The following is a 15000-nucleotide window of genomic DNA, read 5'->3' on the forward strand; positions in this document are numbered from 1 at the left end:
CCCATTGTCTGGATTCAATACGGCAGTAAAATTAATATCTTTTGGGTTTTTTTTTAGTTTAGTTTCCGGCTTCGGGAAGTCGTGCTCGGTGTGTTTGACATTTTAAAAAAATAACGAAAATTATTGTTAAATACAGTCCTCGTAAAATATGTAATTTATGGCATTCATCTTTTTGTTCTTACTATTTTTGAACTAAATTATTGAACCTTAGTGATTAACTTCACTTTTATTTTTACTTAATTTCGTTCCGATCGTTTTTCTGTTTTCAGGAGGCAAAGTTATTTAAAATGGTTAACTCTGATAAAAATGTTAAAGGAGAGACACACACACACACACACATGCACACACACACACACACACACACACACACACACACACTAAGAGTAATCTGAAAGTGCTTCTCGCTCATGGCCACGGACAAAGGCAGGAGGCAGGGATCGGCTACGGCTCAGGAACTTGACTTTTAGAGAGAAAAGAACAAAAGACGAAGAGGAAGAGGAGGAGGAGGAGGAGGAGGAGGAGGAAGAGGAGGAAGAGGAGGAGGAAGGGAGCTTCAGATTTCCCTGCTGGGTAACATGATGGAAAGTTTTTTTTAAAAAAAGGTTGCTGGGAACATCAGAGTATTTAAAATGAACTCACTGTCCGCTCTCAAGGTGACGGCCAGCCTGGGACTCCCATCGGCATCAGACTGCACCTGAGAGAGAGAGAGAGAGAGAGAGAGAGAGAGAGAGAGAGAGAGAGAGAGAGAGAGAGAGAGAGACAACCACAACACATTAACAACAAGCCAACACAACTCTTATTGGTTATGTAGGCAACAGTGTTTCAATATTACGGTATCGATACATTTGAGGCGGTTTGGATATCTGCAACATCTTACTAACTTATGTAGCAACTTTAATATTTAATACGCGGGACAAGCAGGTACAGCGACACGTGAAGCTGAGGCGTGAACATCGACTGCCCCGTTACCCAGAATGCCTTTCACTGTGTCCAAGGAGTCTCATGAGGCACGTTTCAGCAGAGCAGCTTTACAGCTTTGACCTGGTTTTCATGTTGCCCCCTGACACACACACACACACACACACACACACACAGACACACACACACACACTACAGAGGTGTCAGACTGTGGTCACATACAACAACCACAGACACACACCTGAAACCAATTTAGACAGACTCCCCACTGAGTGTGTGTGTGTTAGTGTGCCGTGCTTATTAGCAGTCGCTGTAGCCCAACAGCCCGTCCACACACACAAGTTTGTAATTATATACATGTGAGGACCACAGACCATTAAAGACGCACCATCATGAACCCTAAAACCAAATCTTAACCACCAACAGCCTTTTTGAAGAAGTGTTCAAACTTTCCCAAAATGTCCCTAAGAAGGACAGAAAAGCCCTCCGGTAGTTCGATTCCCATCGCGTTCTTTTTCATTATACACACACACACACACACACACAGATTGCCTTCAGTTTGCCTCCGCTGCTGACCTTTGACCTTTGCATGCCGCTGCGTGCACAGATGTCCTGCTGGCTGCTGGAAATGGGAGGCTAATTAAAATCAAGGAAAGGGCACAAAAGAAAAGCAGACTTCCGGATCGGTGGCACTGGGACCACTTCCGCGCCCCTGGTGCTGCATTTAAATGACATTTAACCAACGCCTCGGACAAACAGTTTACGTGCACATCTGTCCAAAATGTCATAATGTTATCCTATTAAGACGTTTGTACTGATACTAAAAAGGAAAATAGTCATACGCTTGTAGCTACGATGCAAAAACTCCTTTTCTATTTATAATTTACCAACGTTTTTCAACATTACCGTCTTCTTCAGGGAATCAGTGCTCTTGAAAAAAAGATTCTAAAACACAACATGGTGGTTTAAAAGACTTCGAGACCAGAGACGAAACACTTCTGACTCATTCCTGAACCAGGTGACAGATCGGGGCTCACCTGCAGGTATCCACCGCTCCGACGCTACTTGGTACTGGGCCACTGGTACTGGGCCACTGGTACTGGGCCACTGGTACTGGGTCACTAGTACTGGGCCACTAGTACTGGGCCACTGGTACCGACCCGGCCCATCGCCTCGAGCCAGACTTCTTTACAACTGCCAATTTTTCAAACAGGCAGACAGAGAAAGACACTTTTCTTCCTTCCTGTCGCCAGGTGTTTCTGACTAGTAATAATCATTATCCTCCCTCAACACACACACACACACACACACACACACACACACACACACACACACACACACACACACACAGCCTGAAGGCCTGAACAGACTTGATTCATGTCCGTAAACAACCGAAGAAAAGATGTTAAAGAAAAGAGAAGTTTATTATAATTAATTAGTGACAAAAACAAAAAGATCTGAGGAGCATCTGTTGAACGCTGGTTCAACTTTTTTTAAAAGACTACAAAGAACCGGAGTAAAACTACAAATTTACAAACACAATGAAGGCAGCATTTTCCTCGGGAATCCCCAAACACACACACACACACACACACACACACACTGAAACAGTTCTTGTGGTAATCAGGCAGCTAATTGAAGGCTCTTCTAGCTGCACATCAACAGCAATTAATCACATCGCTGGAGGCAAGGAGAGAGGATACGAGGGAGAAAAGACTAAAAAAGGAGACCTGAAAGAAGGGAGGATGCAGAAGAGGAGGATTCAGAAAGGAAGGGGGGGGGGGGGGGGGGAGTGAAGGATTATGGGAGAAGTAATCACCGACCCTGCAGAGGAGGAAGGAAGCGAGGAAGAGGAGATGGAGAAATCTGATTAAACAGGAACTCCTTCAATTACAGCGTTCAAGGTTCACGTAGCAGACTTCTCCTCTCCCTCATTTTGTTTGGGGCGACCAGACCAGTTCCAGATGTGGGAGAGAGAACATGGTACACACACACACACACACACACACACACACACACGCACTGACCTTTAATCAACAAACTGCTCGTGAGCCGAGGTACAAACAGCGAGACCGACTCCGTTTCGGGAACCAGGATTAGAGCCATTAAGAGTATTGAGCTTTGGCCCAAAAATGTTCTCTTGATTTTTTTTTAGGTCGATTAGAAGGAAATGTATATAATCGAAGATCCAATATGACACATTGATTACTCATCATCTCCAGAAATGTATCTGTAACTTATTTTGAAAAAAACAACTAAATTGAATCATTCAAATCGTACCGCGGGACGACTCTGTCACATCAGACAGTGTTGAATCAACGCAACACTCATACTGCGTGTGTGTGTGTGTGCGTGTGTGTGTGTGTGTGTGTGTGTGGTTGATGATGGCCTCAGGACCCCAAAAAAAACCCTCTTAATGTCTTCCTGTCTTTTACGCACACGGCTACAAACACTTCCATATGGGACGACACGCTGCACTGGAATCTCTATGTGTGTGTGTGTGTGTGTGTGTGTGTGTGTGTGTGTGTGTGTGTGTGTGTGTGTTTTGAAAGAGTTGACTGGCCGGTACAACACCACGTCCACGGGGTCCAATCGGCTCCTAATCAAAACTCCGGGTCAAAGTCTCGTCTTGTTTTATTGATGCTGGTCTCAATAGATCAATACGTGTCAATCCAAACGGATCAACAGCTTTGATCACATGACGCATCATCATCATCATCATCATCATCGTCACAGAAGGCCCACTCCTGATTCAAAACAGATTTCCAGTGTCTATCCCCATTAATCACAATAAAAGTTAATTAATTAATTAAATAAATACAGAAAAATACTATCAACAAACACATGAATAAATAAATAAATATCAATAAACAGATGAGGAAGAGGGATGTTGTTTTTAAAAAAAAAAAAAAGAGTAATCAAATATAATAAATCAGATCTGCTGCTCCAGCGGAGGAACGAACTCCAGGAAGAAAAAGCTGGAAACGTAAGTGAGGTGCAACAATGCAAACTCTGTGTGTGTGTGTGTGTGTGTGTGTGTGTGTGTGTGTGTGTGTGTGTGTGTGTGTGTGTTCGGGGGCAGCCAACCAGAGATTTCCCACCACAGGAACAAAACCTGCAGCTTCCTCCTCCTGCATGACTGCTCCTCAATGACCCCCCACCCCTCTGCTTCATCAGAACTCCTCCTCCTCCTCCTCCTCCTCCTCCTCCTCACAGGAGGAGCTGCTCCTGCTGTGACAGTTTGCCCTCGGCCTCGTTACAGAGACAGGACACAGGACAAATCCTGACTTCCTTTGACCGGGATCAAACCAACATCGAAAAACAGAGAACGTGGTCATGTGACCAGGACCTCCAGTCACCAACTGAGCCACTGAACAGGCCCCAAAGACATGCAACCATCTCCTCAGGGTATCAACCTGAACGGCTAACATACATGAAGAAGAGAACAACGTCTCTGCCACGGCTGAAGTCCTACAGTAGTAGTTGTAGTTCATTTTGACACTTCTTTGAGAAATGTAACAGCAATATAAGGAACAAAAAGGAAGCTAAAATTCCCAAAATGTTTCATGCAGTCTGAACTCACGCAGCTTGAACTTTGTCGGTGACACAGACACATTTTAAGCTGGCGGTAAAAAAAAAAAAAAAAAATCTATAATTATATACGCGAGAACTTTAACAAGCTGTCGGCACTTCTTTCTGCAAATAAACTACTTTTTCATGCACCAGTTCAATGTGCAATGTGAGATAATAACTGCCCCCAAACCGACGCTAAACAGCCCCTTGAGTGACCAGAGAGCCTGAATTATGAAAAAAAAATAAAATAAATGGACAAATTATTCAGAGGTATTCCTCCAAGCGACAAATGTGGACAAACATATGGAGATAAAGACTCCAGACATCTCTTCGGACGGTAGCTGACATCTTTTTTTTCCCTTTTTTGGGGGGTTGGAGAAAGTCAGAGAGTTAAAAGAATTTCCTTGAGCCTCGTCTTTAACGAAGAAGAAATATTTCCCCTAAAAAAAATTTGAAAAAGAGGGCGAACTCGCAGCATCAACCCTTCGCCTTCCGCCCGATGCGGCCGCCGGAAAAAAAACAGAAAGCGTGCACACACACACACACACACACACACACACACGTGTTTCACATCGGACGCCCACCCGGCCGCGACATTTCATACAACACCGACGGCCCCGGAGGAGGAGGATGATGATGACATCATCGTGACAAGGTTACAGCTCGGAAACGAAAAAGAAAAAAAAACACGAGAGGGTGACAGAGAAAGATGAAGATGGAGAATCCAGAGAGGACAGAAGGCTGAACGATTCTCCTGGTGCGTCTTCTTCCTCCTCCGAGACAGATGTGTGATGGCTTCAGCAGATGTGTTGAACCAGAGAGAGACTTTACGGGGACCTTAAATCTTCTCTAATTCCGGCCTCCTGCAGTAACTTGATTTATGAAGGAAAGAAAAAGGAATCGTTGACTTCATCAGGATTCAACACATCTCTCAAAAATGAACATGTGCAGGAGAAAGACGGCGATGAAAAGGGGGGAAAACCACTCCGGCCACGGTCGGACCCAGAAGAAAGACTTCTTCTGTGGGGCTTGTTGTTGTTGTTGTTGTTGTTGTTTCAGGTCCACGCGACGGCCGGTTCGAGTCGTGGATCCGGGAGGTTTGACGGTTCATCAGGACGTCAAAAACAACAGACGGGTATTTTAGAATATCACGAGTTATCAAATGATTCGATCTCCCGGAGCAACGGCCGCGAAGAAAAGTTGCAAAGTCCCCCAGAAACATGCTCTTTGAAGACGTTTGATTGGCAGCTCTGAGCCCGTTGGCTGCAGAGGGCCCGACATACTCGTGAAATGACATGAACTGAAAGACGCCGGTTCATTTATCCTGCAAAAGGTTTAAAAGGCGGTTACTTTTTTTATTTTTATGTCATTATGTCACAGTGAAGAACTTCTATTGTGCTAGGATAACATTGTAAAACCCAGAGAGGAGGTTCATATTGAGCTGTTATTGTACCTCTCCTTTTGTTTGTTTTTACCGCTTCCTTTGTGCTAAAGCTAATACACTAAACTAAGAGTTTATGAGTGTGTGGCAAAAGGAAATACGTGACCTCAAAATCCCAAAGTGTTGCTTTACATTGCTCGCAGAAATAAACCGAGAACTAAGACTAGCCTAAACTTAAAGAAGAAGAAAAGAAACGATGAATCATCAATTAGAGATATAGATAAAGTAATCTGCTCCGTCAAAATATACTCAGGGCCCTTTTTGAAACTTGAAGCCGGCATGTAAAACCAGCAGAGCTTTTATGGGCCTATTACACACACGCACACACACACACACACACACACACACTAACACACAGAGCTCTAATAACCTCACACCTGTAGAATAGCAGGTCCTCACACCCCCCCCCCCCCCCCCCCCCCCCCCATCCAGCAGCCTTTGATGTGTGTTTCTGAAAAGAGAGGGGAAGCACGAGAGGGAGGGGGAGGTGAAGATAGACAGAGTGTGTGCGTGCGTGTGTGTGTGTGTGTGTGTGTGTTTGGGGGTTGCAGGAAGGAATGTTTCAGCAGAGTAAACAGTGTGAAGCTTCCTGTAGAAAACACTTCAAAGCCAGAAAGAGGAAACCAGGATAATACACACACACACACACACACACACACACACACACACACACACACACGCACGCACACACGGCATCAAAGGCGGGTAGGAGTCATCTATCAACACAGGTAAATTAAAACCTGTAGAGTGCACACACACACACACACACATCTGCAGATTAATCGATTAATGTCCCCGACACACAGGTGACCTCACCACCGTAGCTCCAAAAAAAAAAAAAAAAGTGTTTTACTAAAGTGGATTACTCTACGGTAACTATGGTGATCTGTAACCTATAGCTACGGGCTGCAACATCACAATCCTCATCTTGAGCATCATGAAGTTTGGGAAAGATGACATTTTGGAGGATTCAAGATTTTCAACCTAACAATACAGTAAAAAAAGGCCTGAGGGGAGACAACGTTTTTGTCCTTTTTCCACCAAAAAAAGTTTTCATTTCGGGGCCAAAATCTGCACACATTTTGAGTTCAAAGGGGGTTAAAAAGTGGTGCGTTCATGGCCCGGGACAAAGCTGCAGCAGTGTGGAGGCGGTGCATCGCTTCACTTATTCCTGTTTTCCACATCAAATGTTTTTAACAGGACGCGGCGCACAAAAGGCAGGAAATCAGCTTTACTACCTCCAATTCCCCCGAAAGCCACAACACTCAAAAAGGAAAGCGGTGGAAGCTTCTTTTCTTCTTTTTTTCCATTCATCTGAAAGTTATTCAACTTTTTTTATTTCTTAGCATGCAAAAAAAACAAACTCAAGGTTCATGGTTTTATGACAAGTAAATGCTCTTTACTGAATTATATGCAGAATGTAACCAAATGCATACCAGATACAGAAGAAGAGCCATTAAACTGGCTTCAGACGGAAGGAAACGTCCAATTAGCATGTTCTTTAAAAAAGGAGTTTGGCTGCAGGGCTACCTCTCCACAGGTAGGAGGCCGCCTTCAGGGACCTCCAGCTCGCACTTATTACACTTTTAAACAAGTCAAAATGTAGGTCATGTTTTTAAAGCCAACAGATCACATACACATGAGCATATATGCAGCACTACGTATAAATATTAAACGTATTTTCGTAAAGTTTATCAGTCACGTGCTGTTCTATAATTTAAGGTTTTTTAATGGAGGGGAGTCCTCTGTGGACTACATGTGTGCCGCATTTAGCAGGACACCGGCTTTAAGTCCGTTTTGTGAGCTCTGGAAACGTACGACTAATCTTTAAAACCAGCTCTTTTATTTATTTATGTATTTATTTATTAGAGTTCAGTCATCCGACGCTTTGTTTAAAAAAAAAAATGGGGCGGACCGGAGCTGCAGCTGCGCGAGACAGGTAAGAAAAAGGTAAGTTTAAAAACCCTGCGTGATTTAAGTCTGCGTGAATACAACACAAAGAACATATTTAAAACCTCCACTGCACGTGCAAGAAACGCACGCGCGTGACATAAAACACACACAGTCCGAAACCTCTCCGAAAAACTGAAACTGTTGTCACTTTGGAGACGACGCACCGGCGACATCAAACGTCGTGGAAAAACGACACAATGTAGCGTTTTGTTTGTTCTTTACCTTGAAGCCGCAGCGCTCCTGGTTCGCCCTCTTGGTGCCGGAGGTCGTAGATCCACGGGAGGAACAAAACACCAGGAACACACCGGAGAGGGTGATGAGGAAACTCCGAGGGGCCGCCATTCCTCCCTCAAGTCCGGACGACTCCGAGAGGGACTGCGGATGGGAGAGAGAGAGCAGAGGGGAGGAGTGTTTGAGGGGTTGTCTATCTTTGTGAGGACCAGGCTGAATTGGATCCGGTCCTCCCTTCTTTTCTTCGAAAGGGCAGTTTGAGGGTTAAACCGAAAGTAACTAGTACATGCACTCAAGTTTTACTTTACACTTATACTCCACTGCATTTTAAATGGAACATGTTGCAGTTCTTTCTAAGTTTATTGATAATACAAAATATATGATTAATAAATGATAAGTTATATAAAGTAATTGCAATGAGCTCCACCTTTTTAGGTGCACCATTAAAGTGATGGACACAGTAATGGCTCAATAATAACACAGTAATATGATATACATTGTTCTGAAATGAGTACTTTAAGTATATGCTGATGATAATACGTGTGTACTTGTATTCTAAAACAATGAGAATGCATGAGCTTTACTTGTAACAGATTATTTTTACGCTGTGGTATTGCTCCTTTTTCTTCAGTAAAATATCTTGGTGGTATTTCCACGTTACAAGACCTCGAAGGAAGCACACATGCAGTAGGAAAGAAATACAGATGAAAATATATAAAATTTAAAAAAAAATAGCTATGAGAAGTTATGAGACAAAGGTTGTTTGAACTTTGTATACTTTAACTTTAGACTTTTTCTTTGCTGCATTTCTTAGTGACATGTTGTACCTACAAAGACACGCGGAATTATGATGTTCTTCTTTTCTTGTGTTATGTTTTTAAAAGCACTATAGTTGTGTACTACTGACGCCACTCAGCACCATCTGGTGGCCAAATAAGTAACAACACTTGCTTTCTGTAACTGCTCCTCTTTCCTGCACGGAGACATTATGAGCAATTAATTTCCAATATGCACATTTATTAATAACCGAGATGATGCTCTTTAAACAAAAGGTGCAGCTACACATAACTATCCATTCCCACTGATTTGTTTACAGGTATGGAAACCAATTTTTTTTTCATATATATATTATATATACACACACACACTGTATATATATATATTATATTTATATAATATATACGAGGGAATAAGATATGCTTAAATTGATGGTCATATAAATAAATAAATACAGACAAACTTTGTTTAAAATGCCATTTCATCCTGCTTATTGCTAACATAACAGTGCGTCATATAACAGTTAAGTGTCGTCATGTTTTGTTGCACAAAATGCTGCTCAAGATATAAGAGGGCAACAATATGTGTGCAGATGGAATAAAGGTATTATGTGTTGGTTAATATTGTGTTCATGTGATTTAAAAACATTCAGTCATGTTTGCAAAATTCGAAACTTGATGACCAACCATGCAAAACTGACCACCGCACCAGGGGCCCATAGAATCCACGTGTGCATGTTTAGTGGAACTTGTATTTGATTGCAAATGTGTTTTGGAATATAAACCAACAAATTACAATGTTAGCCGATATTGAAATAGCAGGTACTTCATTTTAATTTGACCTCGAAGCCTCGTCTTGTAGAAGGGCCAAGTCTCAAAATATAGTGTTAATACTTATTATTATTATTATTATTGGAGCCATAATGTAGTTTTGATGCTTTCTTTTATCTTTGAGGGAAACACAGGGTGTCACATTAACATGAAAGGTCATAATAAGTGCCTGCTAATGAGAACAAGGACGGCAAGCGTGTCAACGCGGTCGTGTCTTATCCTGTCTTGTGGTATCCTGTGTCGTGCTGTTGAATTGTTTAATATCTGATGGCTTCTGATATAGGCCTAAAGGTACCAAATCAAGGTTCTATTGTTACGGCTGAAATAAAGTCAAATCCCAGCGTGGCCGATGGTGAAAGGGAAACAACATCTGTGAGGAAACTGACACAAAAGGCATTAATGGGTAAACTGGACAAGCTACACAAGGCCAAACTAAACAACGCTGATCTTAAAAAGGGACAAATTCAAGACCTAATGAACCTAAATGTAACCTCCCACCTGAGGAAGACCCTGGAGAGGTTGGTCCTTGAGCTCATCTCTGGACCCACTACAGTTCGCCTACCAGTCTGGCATCGGGGGGGGGGGGGGGGACGACAGTAAGATTCCTTTCTCACCTGGAAAAGGCTGGAAGCGCTGTGAGAGTCATGTTTTTAGACTTCTCCAGTGCCTTCAACACCATCCGGCCTTTGCTTCTGAAGGACAAGCTGGAGCGGACCGGGGTGGACCACCACCTCGCTGCATGGATCCTGGACTACCTCACCAACCGTCCACAGTATGTGCGGATACGGGAGTGCGAGTCCGACCTGGTGTCGACGACAGGGAATACAGAGAACTGAACCAGGACTTCATAAGATGGTGCCAGCTGAACCGCCTCCAGTTCAACTCTGGTAAAACCAAAGAGCTGGTGGTGGTACTTCAACTGGGGTAAACACTCTCCTCCAGAACCAGTGAACATCCAGGGAACTTGACTTAGTCTGACATCATGTGAAGGTTCAACCTAGTCTCTCTCTCCCAACTCTCAAAAGGAGACTGATGTAAACACAAGATATTGCTCAATAAAATACATTACCAGGTCATTTTGGTGACTTTATTGAGTGTGTTAAAACTATATGGTTCACGGGGGGGAAGAGAACAAAAAGGAGTAAACAAGGTTGGAAGAATCAGATTGAATTTCATTGAGTAAATTAAATAGATACTTTATTAATCCCGCAAGGGGTCATTTAATTGATACAGGGAAAGCCAAATTAAATATATACGTGGACTATTTGCACTAACAGTGGATTTAAAGTGTTTCTACATTGCTTATTCTTCTTGTGTAAACTTTGATCAATCTCTGGCACAATACTTAAAGTTCTGTCACATGAATCTTTTCAAAATGTATTATTTATTCTATTTAATCCATTTGTTAGTTAAAATATGTATATAACAATTGGGGTTCAATAGGGTTAAATAATGAATATTAAATAAAAAACATTTTTACAACATTTTGGACGGGTATTGATTCATATTCATCAATAAATAACGTTGTTTCTAATGCAAACCAAGCAGCTCGGCCGCCATTATGGCTCGAAGCCGTACACAAGTATAGTGAAAGGGCGATCCAGGTCAGAGCCAAAATGGCGCCGCTTCCCCTTTAAACAAGGAGCCAATCGAATTCGCGGACGTCTTTCCCCATCCAATCACAATCAACTAGGTGGGCGGGACCCGCTGAACCGGGAGGAGCTTCTGTTTCGGGGTGTTGTGAATTCGTTTTAGCCCAAGAAACCTCGAGTGGGAGTTTTTTGTGTTGTTGTTGCTGGTCGGTACCGATTTGTTGTGAGTTTCGTCCCGTCTGTTCGCACCGATCACCAACCGGCCAGCCGCCATGCCCGGGATAGAGAAGCTGCCGATAGAGGAGACGCTGGAAGACAGTCCTCAGGTAACAGCCCTCTTCCCCCCCCCCACCAAGCCCCGGAGCCTTCAAGCTAGCCCGCTCGCGACTTGTACGGTTGGCTAGCTCACTGTCTTTGTGGGGCTCCTTGTCTCGCGGCCCAGCTGGCTCCATCAGAGCTGTCACGTGTCAGGCTGTGCTCGGACCGTGATTGAGCTGGAGGAAAGAGGGGGCCTCGTTAGATGATTAGGTAGACGGCTACTTCCTTAGCCTGTTAGCTAGCTGCCCCCCCTCTCTCCGTTAATCATTTGGGCCATCCGACACTCACACACAGCTGCAGCCAGAGCCCCGCTGCCCGTCACTCACCTGTCAGGTGGAGTCCGGATGGGTTTAGTTCAGTGCACCTGTAAACAGTTTGCCCAGGTAAAGTCATGAAGCTGGATATCCGGTGTCTCACGTTACATTTACTCAACTACTCTATATAGAGGATAGTTTTTCAATTTCCTGTTCTTTTCTTTACACTTCTGCACTATTTCAGAGGCAAATATTACACTTTTCTTTGATACCTTTTAGTTACTTTGCAGATTCAGATTAATAATAAAAAATATAATCAATGAATACATTATGATGTATTATTATTACTATTATAATGGTATTAATATATATATATAAAAATAAGTGGGAGACAGAAATGGTGTCACACATGTAAGAATCAACTCTGTACTTTATGTATTTGATTTGAACTCATAAGAAAATACAATATATGTATATGTGGGATATGTACACGCCTACTTATTCGTATTGCTCACTTGGTTTGCACTCGTGTTTCCTAACCTGAGCTTCGCTTATTCACTATTTTGCCCGTTGATGTGTGTCAAATTAACCACATTATTATAATCGCACGTTCTTATTCGTAAGAAAATGGAAAGAAATATGATTCTTTTCATGTACCCAAAGACCCGCAGTAAGAAAGCGTTCTTTCAAAATAGTGCAGGTGAGACACACCTTGAGGAACCGTGGGTGCATTTACATAGATGGGTGTGGCTGGATTTGGGTTTTTGCCGGTTACTCAAGCGATCATTTGGGCGTTGCGGTTTTATAGACGGGGCGAATAATTAACCGTGACTTCACCCTCACCCGTTTTTTATTGTTTTTGTCTGTAGACGCGCTCTCTGCTGGGAGTGTTTGAGGAGGACACCGCAGCGATGTCCAACTACTGCACACAGCTGTATCAGGCCATGCAGAGGATTTATGACGCACAGGTAAACGCACACTCGTTCCGCAGGTGCGGTGCCGCTGAGGAGGGTGTTAAGTGGCGGCTGATTGGTTGGAGCGTCTGTCCTGTTCTCTCTTTCAGAACGAACTCAGTGCTGCGACACACCTGACCTCCAGACTGCTGAAAGAGTACGACAAACAGGTGGGCCGAGTTGTCAACTAGACACCAGCCTCATGAAACTAGACACCAGCCTTTTAATACTGGTGGCTAGTGTGCATTAAACACTAGCCACCAGCCTATTTACACAAGCCTTCTGCTTCATAACACGAGCCACCGGCCATATAACCATAGCGACTAACAATAGAACATTAACCGCAGTTTTATTACACTAGCCACCAGCTTTATTACACTAGCCACCAGCTTTATTACACTAGCCACCAGCTTTATAACACTAGCCACCAGCTTTATTACACTAGCCACCAGCTTTATTACACTAGCCACCAGCTTTATAACACTAGCCACCAGCTTTATTACACTAGCCACCAGCTTTATTACACTAGCCACCAGCTTTATAACACTAGCCACCAGCTTTATAACACTAGCCACCAGCTTTATTACACTAGCCACCAGCTTTATTACACTAGCCACCAGCTTTATTACACTAGCCACCAGCTTTATTACACTAGCCACCAGCTTTATAACACTAGCCACCAGCTTTATTACACTAGCCACCAGCTTTATAACACTAGCCACCAGCTTTATTACACTAGCCATCAGCTTTATAACACTAGCCATCAGCTTTATTACACTAGCCATCAGCTTTATTACACTAGCCACCAGCTTTATAACACTAGCCACCAGCTTTATTACACTAGCCATCAGCTTTATAACACTAGCCATCAGCTTTATTACACTAGCCACCAGCTTTATTACACTAGCCACCAGCTTTATTACACTAGCCATCAGCTTTATTACACTAGCCATCAGCTTTATTACACTAGCCACCAGCTTTATTACACTAGCCACCAGCTTTATTACACTAGCCACCAGCTTTATTACACTAGCCATCAGCTTTATTACACTAGCCATCAGCTTTATAACACTAGCCACCAGCTTTATAACACTAGCCACCAGCTTTATAACACTAGCCACCAGCTTGATTACACTAGCCACCAGCTTTATTACACTAGCCACCAGCTTGATTACACTAGCCACCAGCTTGATTACACTAGCCACCAGCTTTATTACACTAGCCACCAGCTTTATAACACTAGCCACCAGCTTTATGATTACCAATTTCCTGTTGCTGCTGCAGTGGCACCTTTCTTCTTCTCACAAGAATCAATCTAATCCATTCTTCCTCGTTGTTATTGTTGTTGTTGTTCTTGTTGTTGTCGTCTGCAGCGTTTTCCTCTAGGGGGCGATGACGAGGTGATGAGCTCCACCCTGCAGCAGTTTGCAAAAGTTATTGATGAGGTGAGAGAGAAGACGAACACACACCGGAGGCCGTCTGCTGCTGTTTGATCCTTCTTGCAGCAGAATTTGACCTGACAGGATATGACATAATACGATATGGCAACTTCCTCCCTCTCCCTCTCTCTCTCTCTCTCCTTTGTAGTTGAGTTCCTGTCATGCCGTCTTGTCCACCCAGCTTGCAGATGCCATGATGTTTCCCATCACGCAGTTTAAAGAGAAAGACCTGAAGGGTAGGAAACGCACATATAGACATGCATTCTCTCTCCTGACCAGCAGGGGGCGACTCCTCTGGTTGTATAGAAGTCTATGCTTCATGTGTTGAAGCTGCATTCTCTCTCCTGACCACTAGGGGGCGACTCCTCTGGTTGTATAGAAGTCTATGCTTCATGTGTTAAAGCTGCATTCTCTCTCCTGACCACCAGGGGGCGACTCCTCTGGTTGTATAGAAGTCTATGCTTCATGTGTTGAAGCTGCATTCTCTCTCCTGACCACCAGGGGGCGACTCCTCTGGTTGTATAGAAGTCTATGCTTCATGTGTTGAAGCTGCATTCTCTCTCCTGACCACCAGGGGGCGACTCCTCTGGTTGTATAGAAGTCTATGCTTCATGTGTTAAAGCTGCATTCTCTCTCCTGACCACCAGGGGGCGACTCCTCTGGTTGTATAGAAGTCTATGCTTCATGTGTTAAAGCTGCATTCTCTCTCCTGACCACCAGG

At 43.5% G+C, this 15000-nt stretch overlaps 2 protein-coding genes across 2 annotated transcripts in view; one reads left to right on the top strand and one right to left on the bottom strand.

Annotated features, from left to right (window-relative positions):
- Positions 1-12098, bottom strand: part of il17rd (interleukin 17 receptor D) — a 24393-nt gene extending 12295 nt beyond the window's left edge. Inside the window, exons 1-3 of the mRNA XM_034532470.1 lie at positions 11960-12098; positions 8108-8260; positions 640-694 (exon numbers count right to left, since the gene is read on the bottom strand). Of these exons, the coding sequence (XP_034388361.1) occupies positions 640-694; positions 8108-8227 (175 nt within the window). The 5' untranslated portion in view covers positions 8228-8260; positions 11960-12098. The remainder of the gene's footprint in view (positions 1-639; positions 695-8107; positions 8261-11959) is intronic.
- appl1 (adaptor protein, phosphotyrosine interaction, PH domain and leucine zipper containing 1) overlaps positions 11435-15000 on the top strand; it is an 11022-nt gene continuing 7456 nt past the window's right edge. The window contains exons 1-5 of the mRNA XM_034533272.1: positions 11435-11641; positions 12757-12855; positions 12951-13010; positions 14214-14285; positions 14428-14515. Of these exons, the coding sequence (XP_034389163.1) occupies positions 11588-11641; positions 12757-12855; positions 12951-13010; positions 14214-14285; positions 14428-14515 (373 nt within the window). The 5' untranslated portion in view covers positions 11435-11587. The remainder of the gene's footprint in view (positions 11642-12756; positions 12856-12950; positions 13011-14213; positions 14286-14427; positions 14516-15000) is intronic.

This window comes from Cyclopterus lumpus, chromosome 5 (assembly GCF_009769545.1).
Source record: "Cyclopterus lumpus isolate fCycLum1 chromosome 5, fCycLum1.pri, whole genome shotgun sequence".
In the NCBI taxonomy this organism is placed as follows: domain Eukaryota; kingdom Metazoa; phylum Chordata; class Actinopteri; order Perciformes; family Cyclopteridae; genus Cyclopterus; species Cyclopterus lumpus.